At 42.1% G+C, this 14,450-nt stretch overlaps 2 protein-coding genes across 2 annotated transcripts; both read right to left on the reverse strand.

The window, feature by feature from the left end:
- Positions 1-8,334: 8,334 nt before the first annotated feature.
- On the reverse strand, positions 8,335-9,443 carry LOC128618661 (interferon-induced transmembrane protein 3-like). Its single transcript, XM_053642391.1, has 2 exons — positions 9,254-9,443; positions 8,335-8,724 (listed from the first exon to the last, which is right to left on the reverse strand). Exons 1-2 carry the CDS (start codon positions 9,425-9,427, stop codon positions 8,551-8,553), a joined length of 348 nt encoding a protein of 115 aa, XP_053498366.1. The 5' UTR covers positions 9,428-9,443; the 3' UTR covers positions 8,335-8,550.
- A 3,597-nt stretch (positions 9,444-13,040) lies between these two features.
- Positions 13,041-14,312, reverse strand: LOC128617995 (interferon-induced transmembrane protein 3-like). The gene is made up of 2 exons (XM_053641324.1): positions 14,045-14,312; positions 13,041-13,358 (listed from the first exon to the last, which is right to left on the reverse strand). The coding sequence occupies exons 1-2, from the start codon at positions 14,231-14,233 to the stop codon at positions 13,191-13,193; spliced, it is 357 nt and encodes a 118-aa protein (XP_053497299.1). The 5' UTR covers positions 14,234-14,312; the 3' UTR covers positions 13,041-13,190.
- Positions 14,313-14,450: the final 138 nt, after the last annotated feature.

Genomic DNA, 14,450 nt, shown 5'->3' on the forward strand with positions numbered 1-14,450 from the left:
GCAGGCTCGCAAACATCCAACTTGCAGTTCTGTTGTGATGTGCAAAAGAAAAACATAACGGGAGGCCCCACTCAGCATAACTATGGCCTAAATGGAGGGCAATTTCATAACCTTTGCAAGCTCAGCACTGTGTGCGTGGTATGATGACGGAGAGCCACTTGACCACACTAGTGGCAGATATCACAGTCCCGTGGTTAATTAGACGGCGGGCGATGTGAGAAAAATTCAGGGACACCTCAGTGACAAGGTTATATGAAAAACATAGCTAACACAGGTAGCTTGCTACCACTGGTCTGGTGTTCTTTTCTGGTTGGTGGCTGAAGGCTGATGATGAAGTTGGTTTGAAGCCCTACCCAACAGTTCTGACTGATGCAAAGTTCACAGAGCCATTATTAAATATTCCTGCAGAACAAAATGTCTTCGTATTGAGTGTTTTGACAGTACATCACTGTTCTCAGAGAAGACCTCAGAGAAGACAGGAAGTTTAATTAAAAATGAAAATTTAAAACATCAGAGTCTAGGTAATAAAATGCTCAATGAAATGGAATTTGAAACCCAGGGGAACAGAAGAAACACCAATCAACTACTAAAACTGCTTCTATATATATGGGCAGCCTACAAAGGAAATGAGTTGGTCTGAGAGAGAAAGGAGGAGAAAGTGCATGCATGTGGTTATGCATGTTGTGCTGAGCTCATATGAAATCTGAAATACCGCATAAAATCTGCGACCACACAACCTCTTAGGTGAAACGAGTAAACAACAGATAGGAAAACTATGGTGGGGATCTCAAAGATTCCACACATGGTGGATGTTCAGCGATAGCAAGTATAACAATAATTTTGATGACAAATAAGTTCCAAAGTGCTCTAACATTAATGGGAGTTACATTATGGATTTTGGGAAACTCTCAAACTTCAAACTATGTATAACAATAGTAAATGACACTGCCCAGATGTACTGTACACAGTCATTCCCAATGTTTACACTAAGGAGTGACAAGTTTCTTGCATCGCCGGTAGTTTGTGTCTTGGGACATACAGCAGCAGCTGCTAATTTTGCTTGTGGGCGTGTACTGTCCAGGGTTTTTTTTCTTCTTCTCTTTTGTTTAGTTCTAATAGGAAAGGCTACTAGCTAACAATTGGAAGATCATGAGATTGAATCCCTTCAGTGCAGGGCCATCCATGGCTAGGAGCCAAACAAAATTGGCTGTAGAGTGGTGCTTGAAAGTTGTTAGAATTTTCTATATATATCTGCATAAATATGACCTAAAACATCATCAGATTTTCACACGTTCTAAAAAAAACCCAATTAAACAAATAAGACAAACATATTCATACTTGGCCATTTATTTATTGAGGAAAATGAGTGGCAAAGTGTGAGACTCTAGGATTAGCAGTTAATTTGAAGGTGAGATTAGAGTCTGGTGTTTTCAGTCAGTGGGATGACAGTCAGGTATGAGTGAGCATCCTGTTTTATTTAAAGAACAGGGCTCTATTAGAATCTGACCTTCACAACACGTGTTTGTGGAAGTGTATCATGGCACGAACAAAGGAGATTCTTGAGGTCTATCAGGTTGGAAAAGGTTTGGACTCCACCAATCCACAGTCAGACAGATTGTGTATTCAAGACCACTGTTCCCCTCCCCAGGAGTGGAGACCAACAAAGATCACTCCAATAAAAGAAAGTGTAATAGTTCACAAGGGCACAAAGGAACCCAGAGTAACTTCTAGGCAACTAAAGGCTTCTCTCACATTCGCTAATGTTAAGGACGATGATATGGTAACAACAATGATGTGCATGGCAGGGCTGCAAGGAGAAAGTCACTACTCTCCAAAAAGAACATGCTGCCCATCTGCAGTTTACTAAAGATCACGTGAACAAGCCAGAATGTTATTAGAAAAATAACGAGAGCACCTGCTTTTCGTTGTTGACATTCGTGACATTTAGACACGTGCATTTGTTATGTTTCTGTTATGTCTCCTCCCTGTTCTGTCATTGGCTATTGTTTCACGTGTGTCTGAATTGCCCTCAGCCGTCAGCTATTACGACGCTGATTATGTTTGTATATATACTTCGCGCCTCCCAGCACACAGCGCGGAATATTATAGTATTTTGGATAGATTAGATAAGATAAAGTATCGTAGATTAGTTTAGAGTCCTTATGATAGATAACCACAGTCATAGTTCATGTCATGTTTCATGTTTCATGTTTAGATTCGTTTGTTTAGTTCACGCTGGTTTCTCTGCTCCCAGTTCATAGTCATTGTTTATGTTTGATGTTTTGTATCTCGACCCTGTTTTCCGTGACCACGACCTTGATTCCTGCCTAGCCCCGTGTATGCCTGGTTGCCGATCACCTGACCTCTTGCATGTTTGTGGATTATGTTTTGGATCACGTTTTGGATTTTCCTGCCTGTGTCTCTCAATAAAACTGTTTAACCTGCGATTGCATCCGTCCTTATCTCTGTTGCGTCACGATATGTGACAGAATATTCCGCCAAAAACATGGATGCAGCAGGAGAACGGAGAAAACGCAGAACCCGGAAGTCGACGCCAACCATGCCCGCTATGGACTCAGTCCAATTCCCACAATGGACATTTATGGAGCTTCCTGATCCATTTGACGGATTTTTCGGTGCCCCGAAATATTTTCTGGTAGACTGTCAATTCTATTTCTCCAGCCTGTTTGACCCGAAGCCAGAGGAGAAGCAATGGCTCTGATTCATGTGGTCCCGGTTCTTTGGACCGGCCCGTCAGTGGGTGCAGCAACTACTGGATAAGCACTGTAGGAACCTGGACAGTGTAGAACAGTTTGTGGGGGAGTTCATGATGCGGTTCGGGAGTCCGGAGGCGAGGGTCGAGCTAGAACAACTTTTGGGGGTGGGGGTAAGTCTGGCAGGCAAACCTGCTCTGCCGTTTACCCACTACTACAGGCAAACTCATGCAGAGCCCCAGCCGGAGGTTAACCTGGCGACCTCAGAGCTCGAACCTGAGACCCATGAGGGGGTCTCACCAGCCGAGTTCCAGCCAGAGGTCAACATGGAGGCCCCAGCACCAGAGCTCCAGCCTGAGGTTCAGGAGGGGGTCTCAGCTCCACAGAACCAAGTTCTGCTCATGCCCAAGTCTACTGACACGGCCGACCACGTTCTGCTCAAGCCTGAGTTTACCGACACGGCCGACCACATTCTGCTCAAGCCTGAGTCTACCGACACGGCCGACCACATTCTGCTCAAGCCCGAGTCTACTAACATGTACAGCCAAGTCCTGCTCATGTCCAAGTCAGCCGACATGACCGATCAAGCCCTGCTCACGTCCAAGTCAGCCGACATGACCGATCAAGCCCTGCTCACGTCCAAGTCAGTCGATATGACCGACCAAGCCCTGCTCACGTCCAAGTCAGCCGATACGACCGACCAAGCCCTGCTCATGTCCAAGTCAACTGACACGGCCGACCAAGTTCTGCTTAAGTCCAAGTCTACTGACACGGCCGACCAAGTTCTGCTCACGCCCAAGTCTACTGACACGGCCGACCAAGTTCTGCTCACGCCCAAGTCTACTGGTACGGCTGACCACGTTCTGCTCAAGCCCGAGTCTACCGACACGGCCGACCACGTTCTGCTCAAGTCCGAGTCCGCCGACACTGACAGCAAGTTCTGCTCACGCCCGAGTCCGCCGACACTGACAGCCAAGTTCTGCTCTCGCCCGAGTCAGCCGACACTGACAGCCAAGTTCTGCTCACTCCCGAGTCCGCCGACAAGGACAGCCAAGTTCTGCTCACGCCCAAGTCTGCCGACAAGGACAGCCAAGTTCTGCTCCCGCCTGAGTCTGTTGACACGGACAACCAAGCTCTGCTCACGTCCACGTCTTCTGACATGCACAACCAAGTGTCTGTTGAAACAAACAACCAAGCTCTGCTCCTGTTCCCGTCTGATGACCTGACCCACCAAGTTATGCTCACGCCAGAGTCAGAAAAACCGTTCGACCAATTTCTGCTCACGCCTGAGTTTGCTGAAACAAACAACCAAGCTCTGCTCATGTCTACGTCTGATGACCTAACCAGCCAAGTTATGTTCATGCCCAAGTCAGCTGACGGGGACAACCAAGCTCTGCTCACGTCCACGTCTGCTGACATGCACAACCAAGTGTCTGTTGACACGGACAACCAAGCTCTGCTCACGTCCCAGTCTGCTGACATGACCAGCCAAGTTCAGCTTGCAGGGTCCGCTGAGTACGTCGCTCTGCTCTCCTGCTCAGCTTAGGACGTCGCTCTGCTCTCCTGCTCAGCTGAGGACGTCACTCTGCTTTCCTGCTCAGCCGAGGACGTCACTCTGCTTTCCTGCTCAGCCGAGGACGTCACTCCGCTTTCCTGTTCTGCTGGGAACTTCGCTCCGCTTTCCTGTTCCACTGCAGATGTCCCTCTGTTTCCCTGCACTTCTGCGTACGTTGCTCTGTTTCCCTGCACTGCTGCGTACGTCGCTCTGTTTCCCTGCTCCACCGAGGACGTCGCTCTGCCTTTCTGTTCAGCCGAGGACATCGCTCTGCTTTCATGTTCCGCCGAGGACGTCACTATGACTTCATTCACTGCCGAGGACGTCGCTCTGCTTCCCTGCTCCACCAAGGACATCGCTCCGCTTCCCTGCTCTGCCGAGGACGTCGCTCCGCTTCCCTGCTCCGCCGAGGACGGCGCTCTGCTTTCCTGCTCCGCCGTGTACGTTGCTCTGCTTTTTTGTTTCACCAAGAAAGCCGTGCGGTCTCCTGGCTCTGCTTGGGACATTCTGCCCAGGGGGCCGGGGCCGCCAATGGAGATGGATGTTTCATGGCACTCCGGGATGAGTGCCCCCTTGGGGGGGGGGGGGGGGGGGGGGGGGGGTTGGTCTGTCACGACTTCCCCTTTAAGCAGCGTGCTGAAGAGCATGTGAATGCACGCTGCCGTGCAAGGTGCGAGAGCACCTGCTTTTCACTGTTGACATTCGTGACATTTAGACACGTAATTTGTTATGTTTTGTTATGTCTCCTCCCTGTTCTGTCATTGGCTATTGTTTCATGTGTGTCTGAATTGCCCTCAGCCGTCAACTATTACGACGCTGATTATGTTTGTATATATTCCGCGCGCCTCCCAGCACACAGCGCGGAATATTATAGTATTTTGGATAGATTAGATAAGATATAGTATCGTAGATTAATTTAGAGTCCTTACGATAGATAACCACAGTCATAGTTCATGTCATGTTTCATGTTTAGATTCGTTTGTTTAATTCACGCTGGTTTCTCCGCTCCCAGTTCATAGTCATTGTTTGTGTTTCATGTTTTGTATCTCGACCCTTTTTTCCGTGACCACGACCTTGATTCCTGCCTAGCCCCGTGTATGCCTGGTTGCCGATCACCTGACCTCTTGCATGTTTGTGGATTACATTTTGGATCAGATTTTGGATTTTCCTGCCTGCGTCTCTCCTAAATAAAACCTGTTCAAACTGCGTTTGCATCCGTCATACAGTGAGGGAAAGTATTTGATCCCCTGCTGATTTTGTACGTTTGCCCACTGACAAAGAAATGATCATTCTATAATTTTAATGGTAGATTTATTTGAACAGTGAGAGACAGAATAACAACCAAAAAAATCCAGAAAAACGCATGTCAAAAATGTTATACATTGATTTGCATTTTAATGAGGGAAATATGTATTTGACCCCTCTGCAAAACATGACTTAGTACTTGGTGGCAAAACCCTTGTTGGCAATCACAGAGGTCAGACGTTTCTTGTAGTTGGCCACCAGGTCTGCACACATCTCAGGAGGGATTTTGTCCCACTCCTCTTTGCAGATCTTCTCCAAGTCATTAAGGTTTCGAGGCTGATGTTTGGCAACTCGAACCTTCAGCTCCCTCCACAGATTTTCTATGGGATTAAGGTCTGGAGACTGGCTAGGCCACTCCAGGACCTTAATGTGCTTCTTCTTGAGCCACTCCTTTGTTGCCTTGGCCGTGTGTTTTGGGTCATTGTCATGCTGGAATACCCATCCACGACCCATTTTCAATGCCCTGGCTGAGGGAAGGAGGTTCTCACCCAAGATTTGACAGTACATGGCCCCGTCCATCGTCCCTTTGATGCGGTGAAGTTGTCCTGTCCCCTTAGCAGAAAAACACCCCCAAAGCATAATGTTTCCACCTCCATGTTTGATGGTGGGGATGGTGTTCTTGGGGTCATAGGCAGCATTCCTCCTCCTCCAAACATGGCGAGTTGAGTTGATGCCAAAGAGCTCCATTTTGGTCTCATCTGACCACAACACTTTCACCCAGTTGTCCTCTGAATCATTCAGATGTTCATTGGCAAACTTCAGACGAGCATGTATATGTGCTTTCTTGAGCAGGGGGACCTTGCTGCAGGATTTCATTCCTTCACGGCGTAGTCTGTTACAATTGTTTTCTTGGTGACTATGGTCCCAGCTGCCTTGAGATCATTGACAAGATCCTCCCGTGTAGTTCTGGGCTGATTCCTCACTGTTCTCATGATCATTGCAACTCCACGAGGTGAGATCTTGCATGGAGCCCCAGGCCGAGGGAGATTGACAGTTCTTTTGTGTTTCTTCCATTTGCGAATAATCGCACCAACTGTTGTCACCTTCTCACCAAGCTGCTTGGCAATGGTCTTGTAGCCCATTCCAGACTTGTGTAGGTCTACAATCTTGTTCCTGGCATCCTTGGAGAGTTCTTTGGTCTTGGCCATGTTGGAGAGTTTGGAATCTGACTGATTGATTGCTTCTGTGGACAGGTGTCTTTTATACAGGTAACAAGCTGAGATTAGGAGTACTCCCTTTAAGAGTGTGCTCCTAATCTCAGCTCTTTACCTGTATAAAAGACACCTGGGAGCCAGAAATCTTTCTGATTGAGAGGGGGTCAAATACTTATTTCCCTCATTAAAATGCAAATAAATTTATAACATTTTTGACATGCGTTTTTCTGGATTTTCTTGTTGTTATTCTGTCTCTCACTGTTCAAATAAATCTACCATTAAAATTATAGACTGATCATTTCTTTGTCAGTGGGCAAACGTACAAAATCAGCAGGGGATCAAATACTTTTTTCCCTCACTGTATCTCCGTTACGTCACGATACGTGACAGTCATGCAACAAGTCAACGAGCCTAAACACACAAAGAAAGAATAAAGAAGTTAAAGAAGAATAAAGCTAATATTTTGGAATTTGTTTAACTGGGTTCTCTTTATCTACTCTTAGGACTTGTGTGAAAATCTGATGATGTTGAAGAGGGTACATAGCACTTACCTTCAAGTCTGTTATGCTGCCCTGTGACATAGCATGAACAGCATTTAATAAAGATGTGACTGGTTGGATTCATGTGTTAGAAAGAAAGTGTTAGCCTTCACCGTCCCCGGTTGGTAGCTGCTTGATAGGAGAGAATTGGCCATGGGGTAGGAATTGGCAGGTGACCAAATTAGGGTAAAAAATGTGTTTGTCTGATTTACATGTTACATGCTAGGCTTCACACTACCTTAGTTAGCAGGTTAGCAAATCAAGGACATGTATAAAAGTACATCTTAGCAAGTGAAAATACCTTGAACTAAATCAAGGTTAGCTACTATTTCCTATTATATTAAAATAATACAAATATAAGATTATAAAACCTATTACGAGTCTTGTTCTATTTGTAGATTTATTTATTTCTAGAAAGGAGTACAAATATCTGCCAATAGAATAAAAAACATTTCAAGCTTGAAATGAGTCATTTTAATACTCTGGTATGTATTTGGTTTACAGCAAACTTATAAGAGTAAATAATAAATATATATGATTATATTCAAGATATTTCCACTTGCTAAGATAAGATTATTTAAATTATTATTATTATTTTTAAACGAATCTCTGCTGCTTCCTCCCAAGCTTTGTTTTTCTTTGTAAAGTCTCTATACACATTTAATGAGATGCATATATGACAAGATAAGGTTTAATCACAGTTACCAACTACCGACCATGGAAGTTGAAAGTAAACATGTAAGAAAAACAAACAGCCTGTTGTTCAGTGAAAGTCTTCTCAGAGAGATTTTTCCCACTGGTCTTTTCTGTGCTCAAAGGTCATTTTCATAGCTTTACTGCTGTGGTTTGTCGGGTTATGTACCTCGAGTTTACTATAACAGATGGACGCATCCATCTGTAGATGCATGGTAGCTACAAATCAAACACATTGAATGTCAGATCTATTATTGCTCATTAAAAAAAAAACAACAACAACAAGTATTTAATGAACTTGGAATTGGAATGCATTTTTGCTTTATGCGCAGTATAAGTCATTAAATGAACAACTGTAATCAATGCTTTCATCAATGAGAATATTTTATTACTCATTTCACAAATACATGATTCACAAAGTATTTTGTGTTCCTCAGATGGACTTCAACAACAAATAATTTTTCTAAGAGATAATGTTGCTTTCTATGTTTTTTTTTTATCACTTGAGAGAGAGTTTTCAAGATTCAAGATTTTTATTTGTCACATGCACGGTTATATACAGTATATAACTTGCAGTGAAATTAAAACTTTTAGCTATAGTATCTTCTGGAACTCAACAGTTGGGCATTCACCACCACCATCAACACTATGAGGAGTATGATAGGGATAATGATAAATGTCAACGCCCAGCGATTGAAGGATTGCGCCTTGGAAGCGTAAAACATTGCCCCAGTCATGTCCCCCACCATCTTCCGGTTTCTGGACTGAAACACACACAAGGAGGACATTGAAAATCAGTTCCATTTCACAATCACAAACTGTATTCCATTGGTATTGTACGTGTACAATGACAGCATTATATTTAATCAAATCTAATGTAAAACAAATAAATCAAATAAAATGGCATACCAGTTAAGATCTCGATGCTCTGTACTGTACTCAGACTGTATATACACTGTATAATATACAATCTATGCTCATCGAGGTCAATTGATAATCAATTATAAAGTGGCCTCTGACTTGTAGAATCTTTATTTTTAGAGGTAATATTTAAGATTAAAATATTCAAATAGCAACAACAAACAACATAATAATCCACAAAAGCGTTTAAGGAATATTTCTCGAATAGATGAACAAACAAGATAGTTACTCCTATGCTTGTTCTTCCAGGTGTCAGTAAAACTGAAGACTTGACGACCCATTAAACAAGTTTAAGGAAAGATTTTATTTTATTTCTCATTAGTAGTGTTCACTCTGATCACCCTCTAGATTTGCCGGTCATTTGCAACTCACCTTGATGGAGTAATAAAAGGCGATCAGGCCCAGACAGCACGGGTTTCCGTAGACGATGCTGGCCATGGACCACACTATATAATCGGGTGGATGGTCCGGCATTACCACCACGACTGTCCCTGCTCCTCTGCCAGCATCCAGAGGAGCGTTCAGTGGAACCATGGAGCTCTGCATCTCGCTCAGTATCAAGCCTCTCTGCGCTGTTTGAGAACCTTCAGGCTCTAGATTGTTTCTGTTTGAGGTTAGGGGGCAAGTCTTCATTTAAATTCTCTAACCACAGTGTCTAAACAGCCACCGGTATTTTTCAGCCTGTATGACCTACTTAAAATTTTTTTATTTTTTTTTTAAAGAATATTCTACTTTATAAAATGTACCAGGTGTATTTCCACAAATAATATAGAATGAAGTGAAAACCTAAAACAATCTATTTCATTCAATCAGAGACGATCTTAATGAATATATATATATATATATATATATATATATATATATATATATATATATATATATATAAATATATATATATATATATATATATATATATATATATATAATAATGAATAAGAGATTCAATAAAAGTTCAAACATACCATGTTTAACGTTATGTTAAAGTCATTAAAGATTTGACTTCACTAAGGCACAGGCTGATTTTGTGGCTGATCTGAATTCTGATTTTAAATTCTAAAACTCTAACTAATTTCTTTATCCATATATGAAAATGCTAAAAAGAATGACAGTGCTTAGCTGGTAAAATCATAATCAATGATGATACTTTTTAAAGCCATGTTCTTGTCAGGAATTGGTAGAGGAAGCGGATGCAGAGCAGATAATTCATTATATGAAGTACAAGCAAAACAACAAAACCAGGAATGCAAGAACCTTAAATGAACTGTGGATATGAGGCATTATTCATGCCTAGGAAACACTAGGGAAAGTGACTTGGAGACATGCGACAACTCATCAACGTTTCCTCAGTGTTCAGTACCGCTTTGTGTTAGTTGTGTGGCAGTGAGTTTGTACTGTACGTCTGTGTGCTGTGACATTGGAAACGGTGTTGCTTTCCACGTCTCGTAACACAGAGCGGCCTACTAACGTGGTTACGACTACATTTCCGGTTTCGGGTTTAGGTCTGGTTTCAGCCTGGACTGCTGCCTTTATACAGACTACAAGCTAAGGAAACAGAAGCTAATTTGTAGCTGCTCTGTTTCACAAATACATTCACGCCACTAACCCATAACAAAACATATCTCCTCTGAAGTGCCTTTGTCATATCAGGATTTGTTATGAAGTTTGGCTGCTGACATTGTAGCGCCCTCTTTTGATCTTAGGAAGAAACATCACAAAAAGAAACCCATGCACTAATCATTGAATGGGAGGAAGTCATGCCTGTAGATTAAGAAAAGGCACTACCTCACCAAGCATCAGCTAAATAATACAGCAGAGCCTGTGAGTGCGTGAGGCTATACTCGCAGCATTTCCTCAGGGTTTGGCTCAGTACCTGTTGGCATGTTAGTGGGGTCAATTGCCATTTGCTTCACCTCGGTGAAATAGTTTACATGTTACATGTTGAATATATATATATATATATATATATATATATATATATATATATATATATATATATATATATATATAAATATATATATATAATTTGACCCAACGAAGGGGTTCATGGGTAAAAGGTTGAGGTGTGTACCAGAAAAGGTTTACATACTGACTAATACTGGCAATATGATTCTTTAATCTGACTGGAGCCAAATATATGCAGTGACATGAGGGGGAAAGAGAAGAGTCGAGCTGCAGCTTCTCTAGTCTAGTGGGCATTAAATGCATGCTCACACATAACTTTATAGTGCTACCATTATTATTGGCACCCTTCGTAAAAATGAGCAAGAGCAAATAAATTTTTTTTAAAGTACAAATTAGACCACATATTTTATTTTTTCACTTAGCAATAATCTGCTGCTTCAGCCCTCACTCTGCAGTAAAAAAAATGAACGACGTTCATTGTTTTTCATTTGCTGCCCTCTAGTGGACAACCTCAAGTAACGCCAGTATGAAGGGAGACCCCTGTGTAACCGCTCACACACTGCATCTCCACGCTATCAAAAATACTCAGAAAATACACTCACCGTCCACTTTATTATGTACACCTGCACATTCATGCAGTTATCTAATCTGCCAATCATGTGGCAGCAGCACAATTGGGGGTGGGGGGAGATCTACAATAACATGCGGATACAGGTCAAGAGCGTCAGTTAATGTTCACATCTAACATCAGAATGAAGAAAAAGTGTGATCTCTGTGTGACTTTAGCCGTGGCAGGGATGTTGGTGCCAGACAGACACTGCTGATCTCCTGGGATCTTCACACACAACAATCTGTAGAGTTTACACAGAATGGTGCGATGCCACATATAATAGGTGTTTTTATTAAAGTGACCTTGAATTTTAACAAGCCGTAGACTTATTATTTTTTATAAACACCAGAAGTGAGAAATAATAAGCTATGAAGATCATTAAAAAAAAAAAAAAAAACCTAGAAAAAGACCAACTCAGAGTAATTTTTAAATTCATCAAATGGTCATCCTACCCCAAGGGCATTCTTAGTTTGTTAACAAAAATAACCAAGGTTTGCTTTCACCGCCTGTATTTACAATTTTTAAAATGATTTTTTACCAAGACTAGGCAATAAAATGTTCGGTAACATGACATTTAAAACACAAGGGAATAGAAGAAACACCGATCCACTACTAAGAACTCCTGTTTCTACAGACTACAAAGGAAATGAGTGCGTCTGTGGGTGAAAGAGAGAGAGTGAGTGAAGGAAAGTTTGCGTGCATATGGTATTACCACATACAGATACACGATCACACCTCCTGGCACATGAAATGTGAGAAATATAAAGAAGGAAAATATGGTGGATGAGCCATGGGAGCAAAAATGGCCAGTCTCTATCTCCCCTGTCAATCACAGCATCACTGTGACCATCGTGGTTGAAAAATGCTGTAAATGTACACGTATTTGTTTGATTTACATGTTACATGCTAGCTCTTATACTAGCTTCATTAGTAGGTTAGCAAATCAAGCAAATTATAGGCTACTAGCTACAGTACTTACATTCACCAGCAGCACCAATGATTCCAAGCTTTATTTTTCTTTGCAGTGTATCTTTACACATTTATAAGAGGCATATATGACAGGATAACATGAAACCACAGTTAAACTTATGTACAATTATCAAAAAAATTCTCAAACGCCCTGTCTACAATCACCTCTCTCTCTCTCTCTATCAGAATAACCTTCGCGATCTTAACCAGTCTGGCTTCAGAGTGGCACCTTCCACAGAGACTGCCCTTATGGCTGTTATTGACAAGCATTCATGTAGATCAGCCAAACTGTTTTCAGTTCTCATCCTCAAGACTCTCCAGTCCATCCTCATGAGTCTAGGAATTCAAGAAACGGCGCAGGTTCGCTTCTTACCTGGAGGGATGTTCAGATCAGGTGACATGGAGGGGATTTAACTTGCCAACACCACACTGGTGGGTATTCGTACTTTGTGCCCAGTTTGCTGTCTCTGAGAGGGATCCATCAAGACCAGGAAACATGCTAGAAATGGTAAATGCTAACATTACAGATAGGATTTCATTTAGAAAAATTTCACCCTTGTAACTGCATCTGGAGAATATAAGAATCCACATAGATACTGCAGTGTACTTCAGTAACAAAGGGTTGCATGCCGAATGCGAACAGGCCCTAATCATTAAATTAACAACTTTAGTCAGTGCCTTGGTCAGTGAGAATCTTTTATTATTCATTTTTACAAATATATTGTTCACAACACTTTTGTTGGACTTCAACAGCACACCATTCATCTGGGAGATAATGCTGCTTGTGTAATGATTTTCCCCCATGCAAACTTTCAATAAATATCACATTTAATAATATCGGTATGGTCTAGCAGGCATAGTACTCTGCACTACTATCACCACTATTATGATTATGCTGATGATGGTAAGTGCAAGCGTGACGCCATTGAGATAACACGCCTTGGAGCCGTACGCCTTCGCTCCATTCAGGTCTCCCACCATCTTCCGGTCTCTGGACTGAAACACACAAACACAAACACATAATAATAAAAATAATTTCACAAGCTCAAATATAGAGTGTCAGGTGACATCTGGATGCTCTTTACTGCGCTCAGACATTGACATATTATACAAACGAATGCACACAGAGACCGATTGGCTAAGCCTTTGATAAACATTGAAATTGTAAGTGCAATTCGTTAAGCTTTAACCAACAGAAAGTCTCTGACTTGCAAAAACATTAATTTTACAGTGTGAAGAAGAAAAAGAAGTAGAACACGACAAAGACTCGAAGTCAATGCAATATTTTTTTTTTGTTAAACGCATTTAATTAAAGCTGAAAGTCTAGACTTCAATCACATGATTGCTTAACTTCATAGCTGTTGTGGTGGTGTACAGAGGCACAACTGCAGAAATAAATTGCAGCACTGTCCAAATACTTATGGATCCAGCAGTAGTTACTCCTAGGCTTGTCCTGCCGGCTGGGAATAAAATCGAAGGGGAAGTTTTAAAAGAATGAAGTTTCTTATCTTCACCACACTCTGTTTTAATGTCTTTTTTTTATCTAATCATTTTAACAACGGACATTGTCACAAAGCAGCTTCACAGAAATCCAGATGTGTTGAGAGGATCTTCAATATGAACATCAGTCGTTTATTTTTTTTTTCGTTCACCTTTTAAATTCCCCGTTATTTGTGACTCACCTTGATGGAGAAAATCAAGGCGATCAGGCCCAGGCAGCACGGGACTCCATAGATGAAGCTGGCAATGGACCACACCACGTAATCGGGTGGATGCTCCGGCATGTTCACCACGACTGTCCCAGCTCCTCTGCCATCACCCAGAGGAGCGTTCAGTGGAACCATGGAGCTCTGCATGTTGCTCAGTATCATGCCTCTCTGCGCTGTTTCAGAGCCTTCACGCTTCCGATTCAACGTTTTATGGTGGAGGTGAAAGGGTAAGTCCTCATTTATACACTAACCACAGTGCATCACGTTTAAAAAAAAAAAAAGCCACCGGTATTTTTCAGCCTGTACGACCTAATTTCTCATTTAATGCCCTACTTTATGACCAGAGAAGATCTTAACGCATGAGCCATGATAATGAATA

The sequence above is a fragment of the Ictalurus furcatus genome, chromosome 14 (assembly GCF_023375685.1).
Source record: "Ictalurus furcatus strain D&B chromosome 14, Billie_1.0, whole genome shotgun sequence".
Classification (NCBI taxonomy): Eukaryota; Metazoa; Chordata; class Actinopteri; order Siluriformes; family Ictaluridae; genus Ictalurus; species Ictalurus furcatus.

What these genes read in the sequence shown, in the direction of transcription:
- LOC128618661 (XM_053642391.1), bottom strand. Translation starts at nt 9,427, where the DNA reads ATGCAGAGCTCCATGGTTCCACTGAACGCTCCTCTGGATGCTGGCAGA. An exon ending in CCTTTTATTACTCCATCAAG is followed by an intron (nt 8,725 to 9,253) that starts GTGAGTTGCAAA and finishes TGTGTGTTTCAG; the next exon opens with TCCAGAAACCGGAAGATGGT.
- LOC128617995 (XM_053641324.1), bottom strand. Translation starts at nt 14,233, where the DNA reads ATGATACTGAGCAACATGCAGAGCTCCATGGTTCCACTGAACGCTCCT. An exon ending in CCTTGATTTTCTCCATCAAG is followed by an intron (nt 13,359 to 14,044) that starts GTGAGTCACAAA and finishes TGTGTGTTTCAG; the next exon opens with TCCAGAGACCGGAAGATGGT.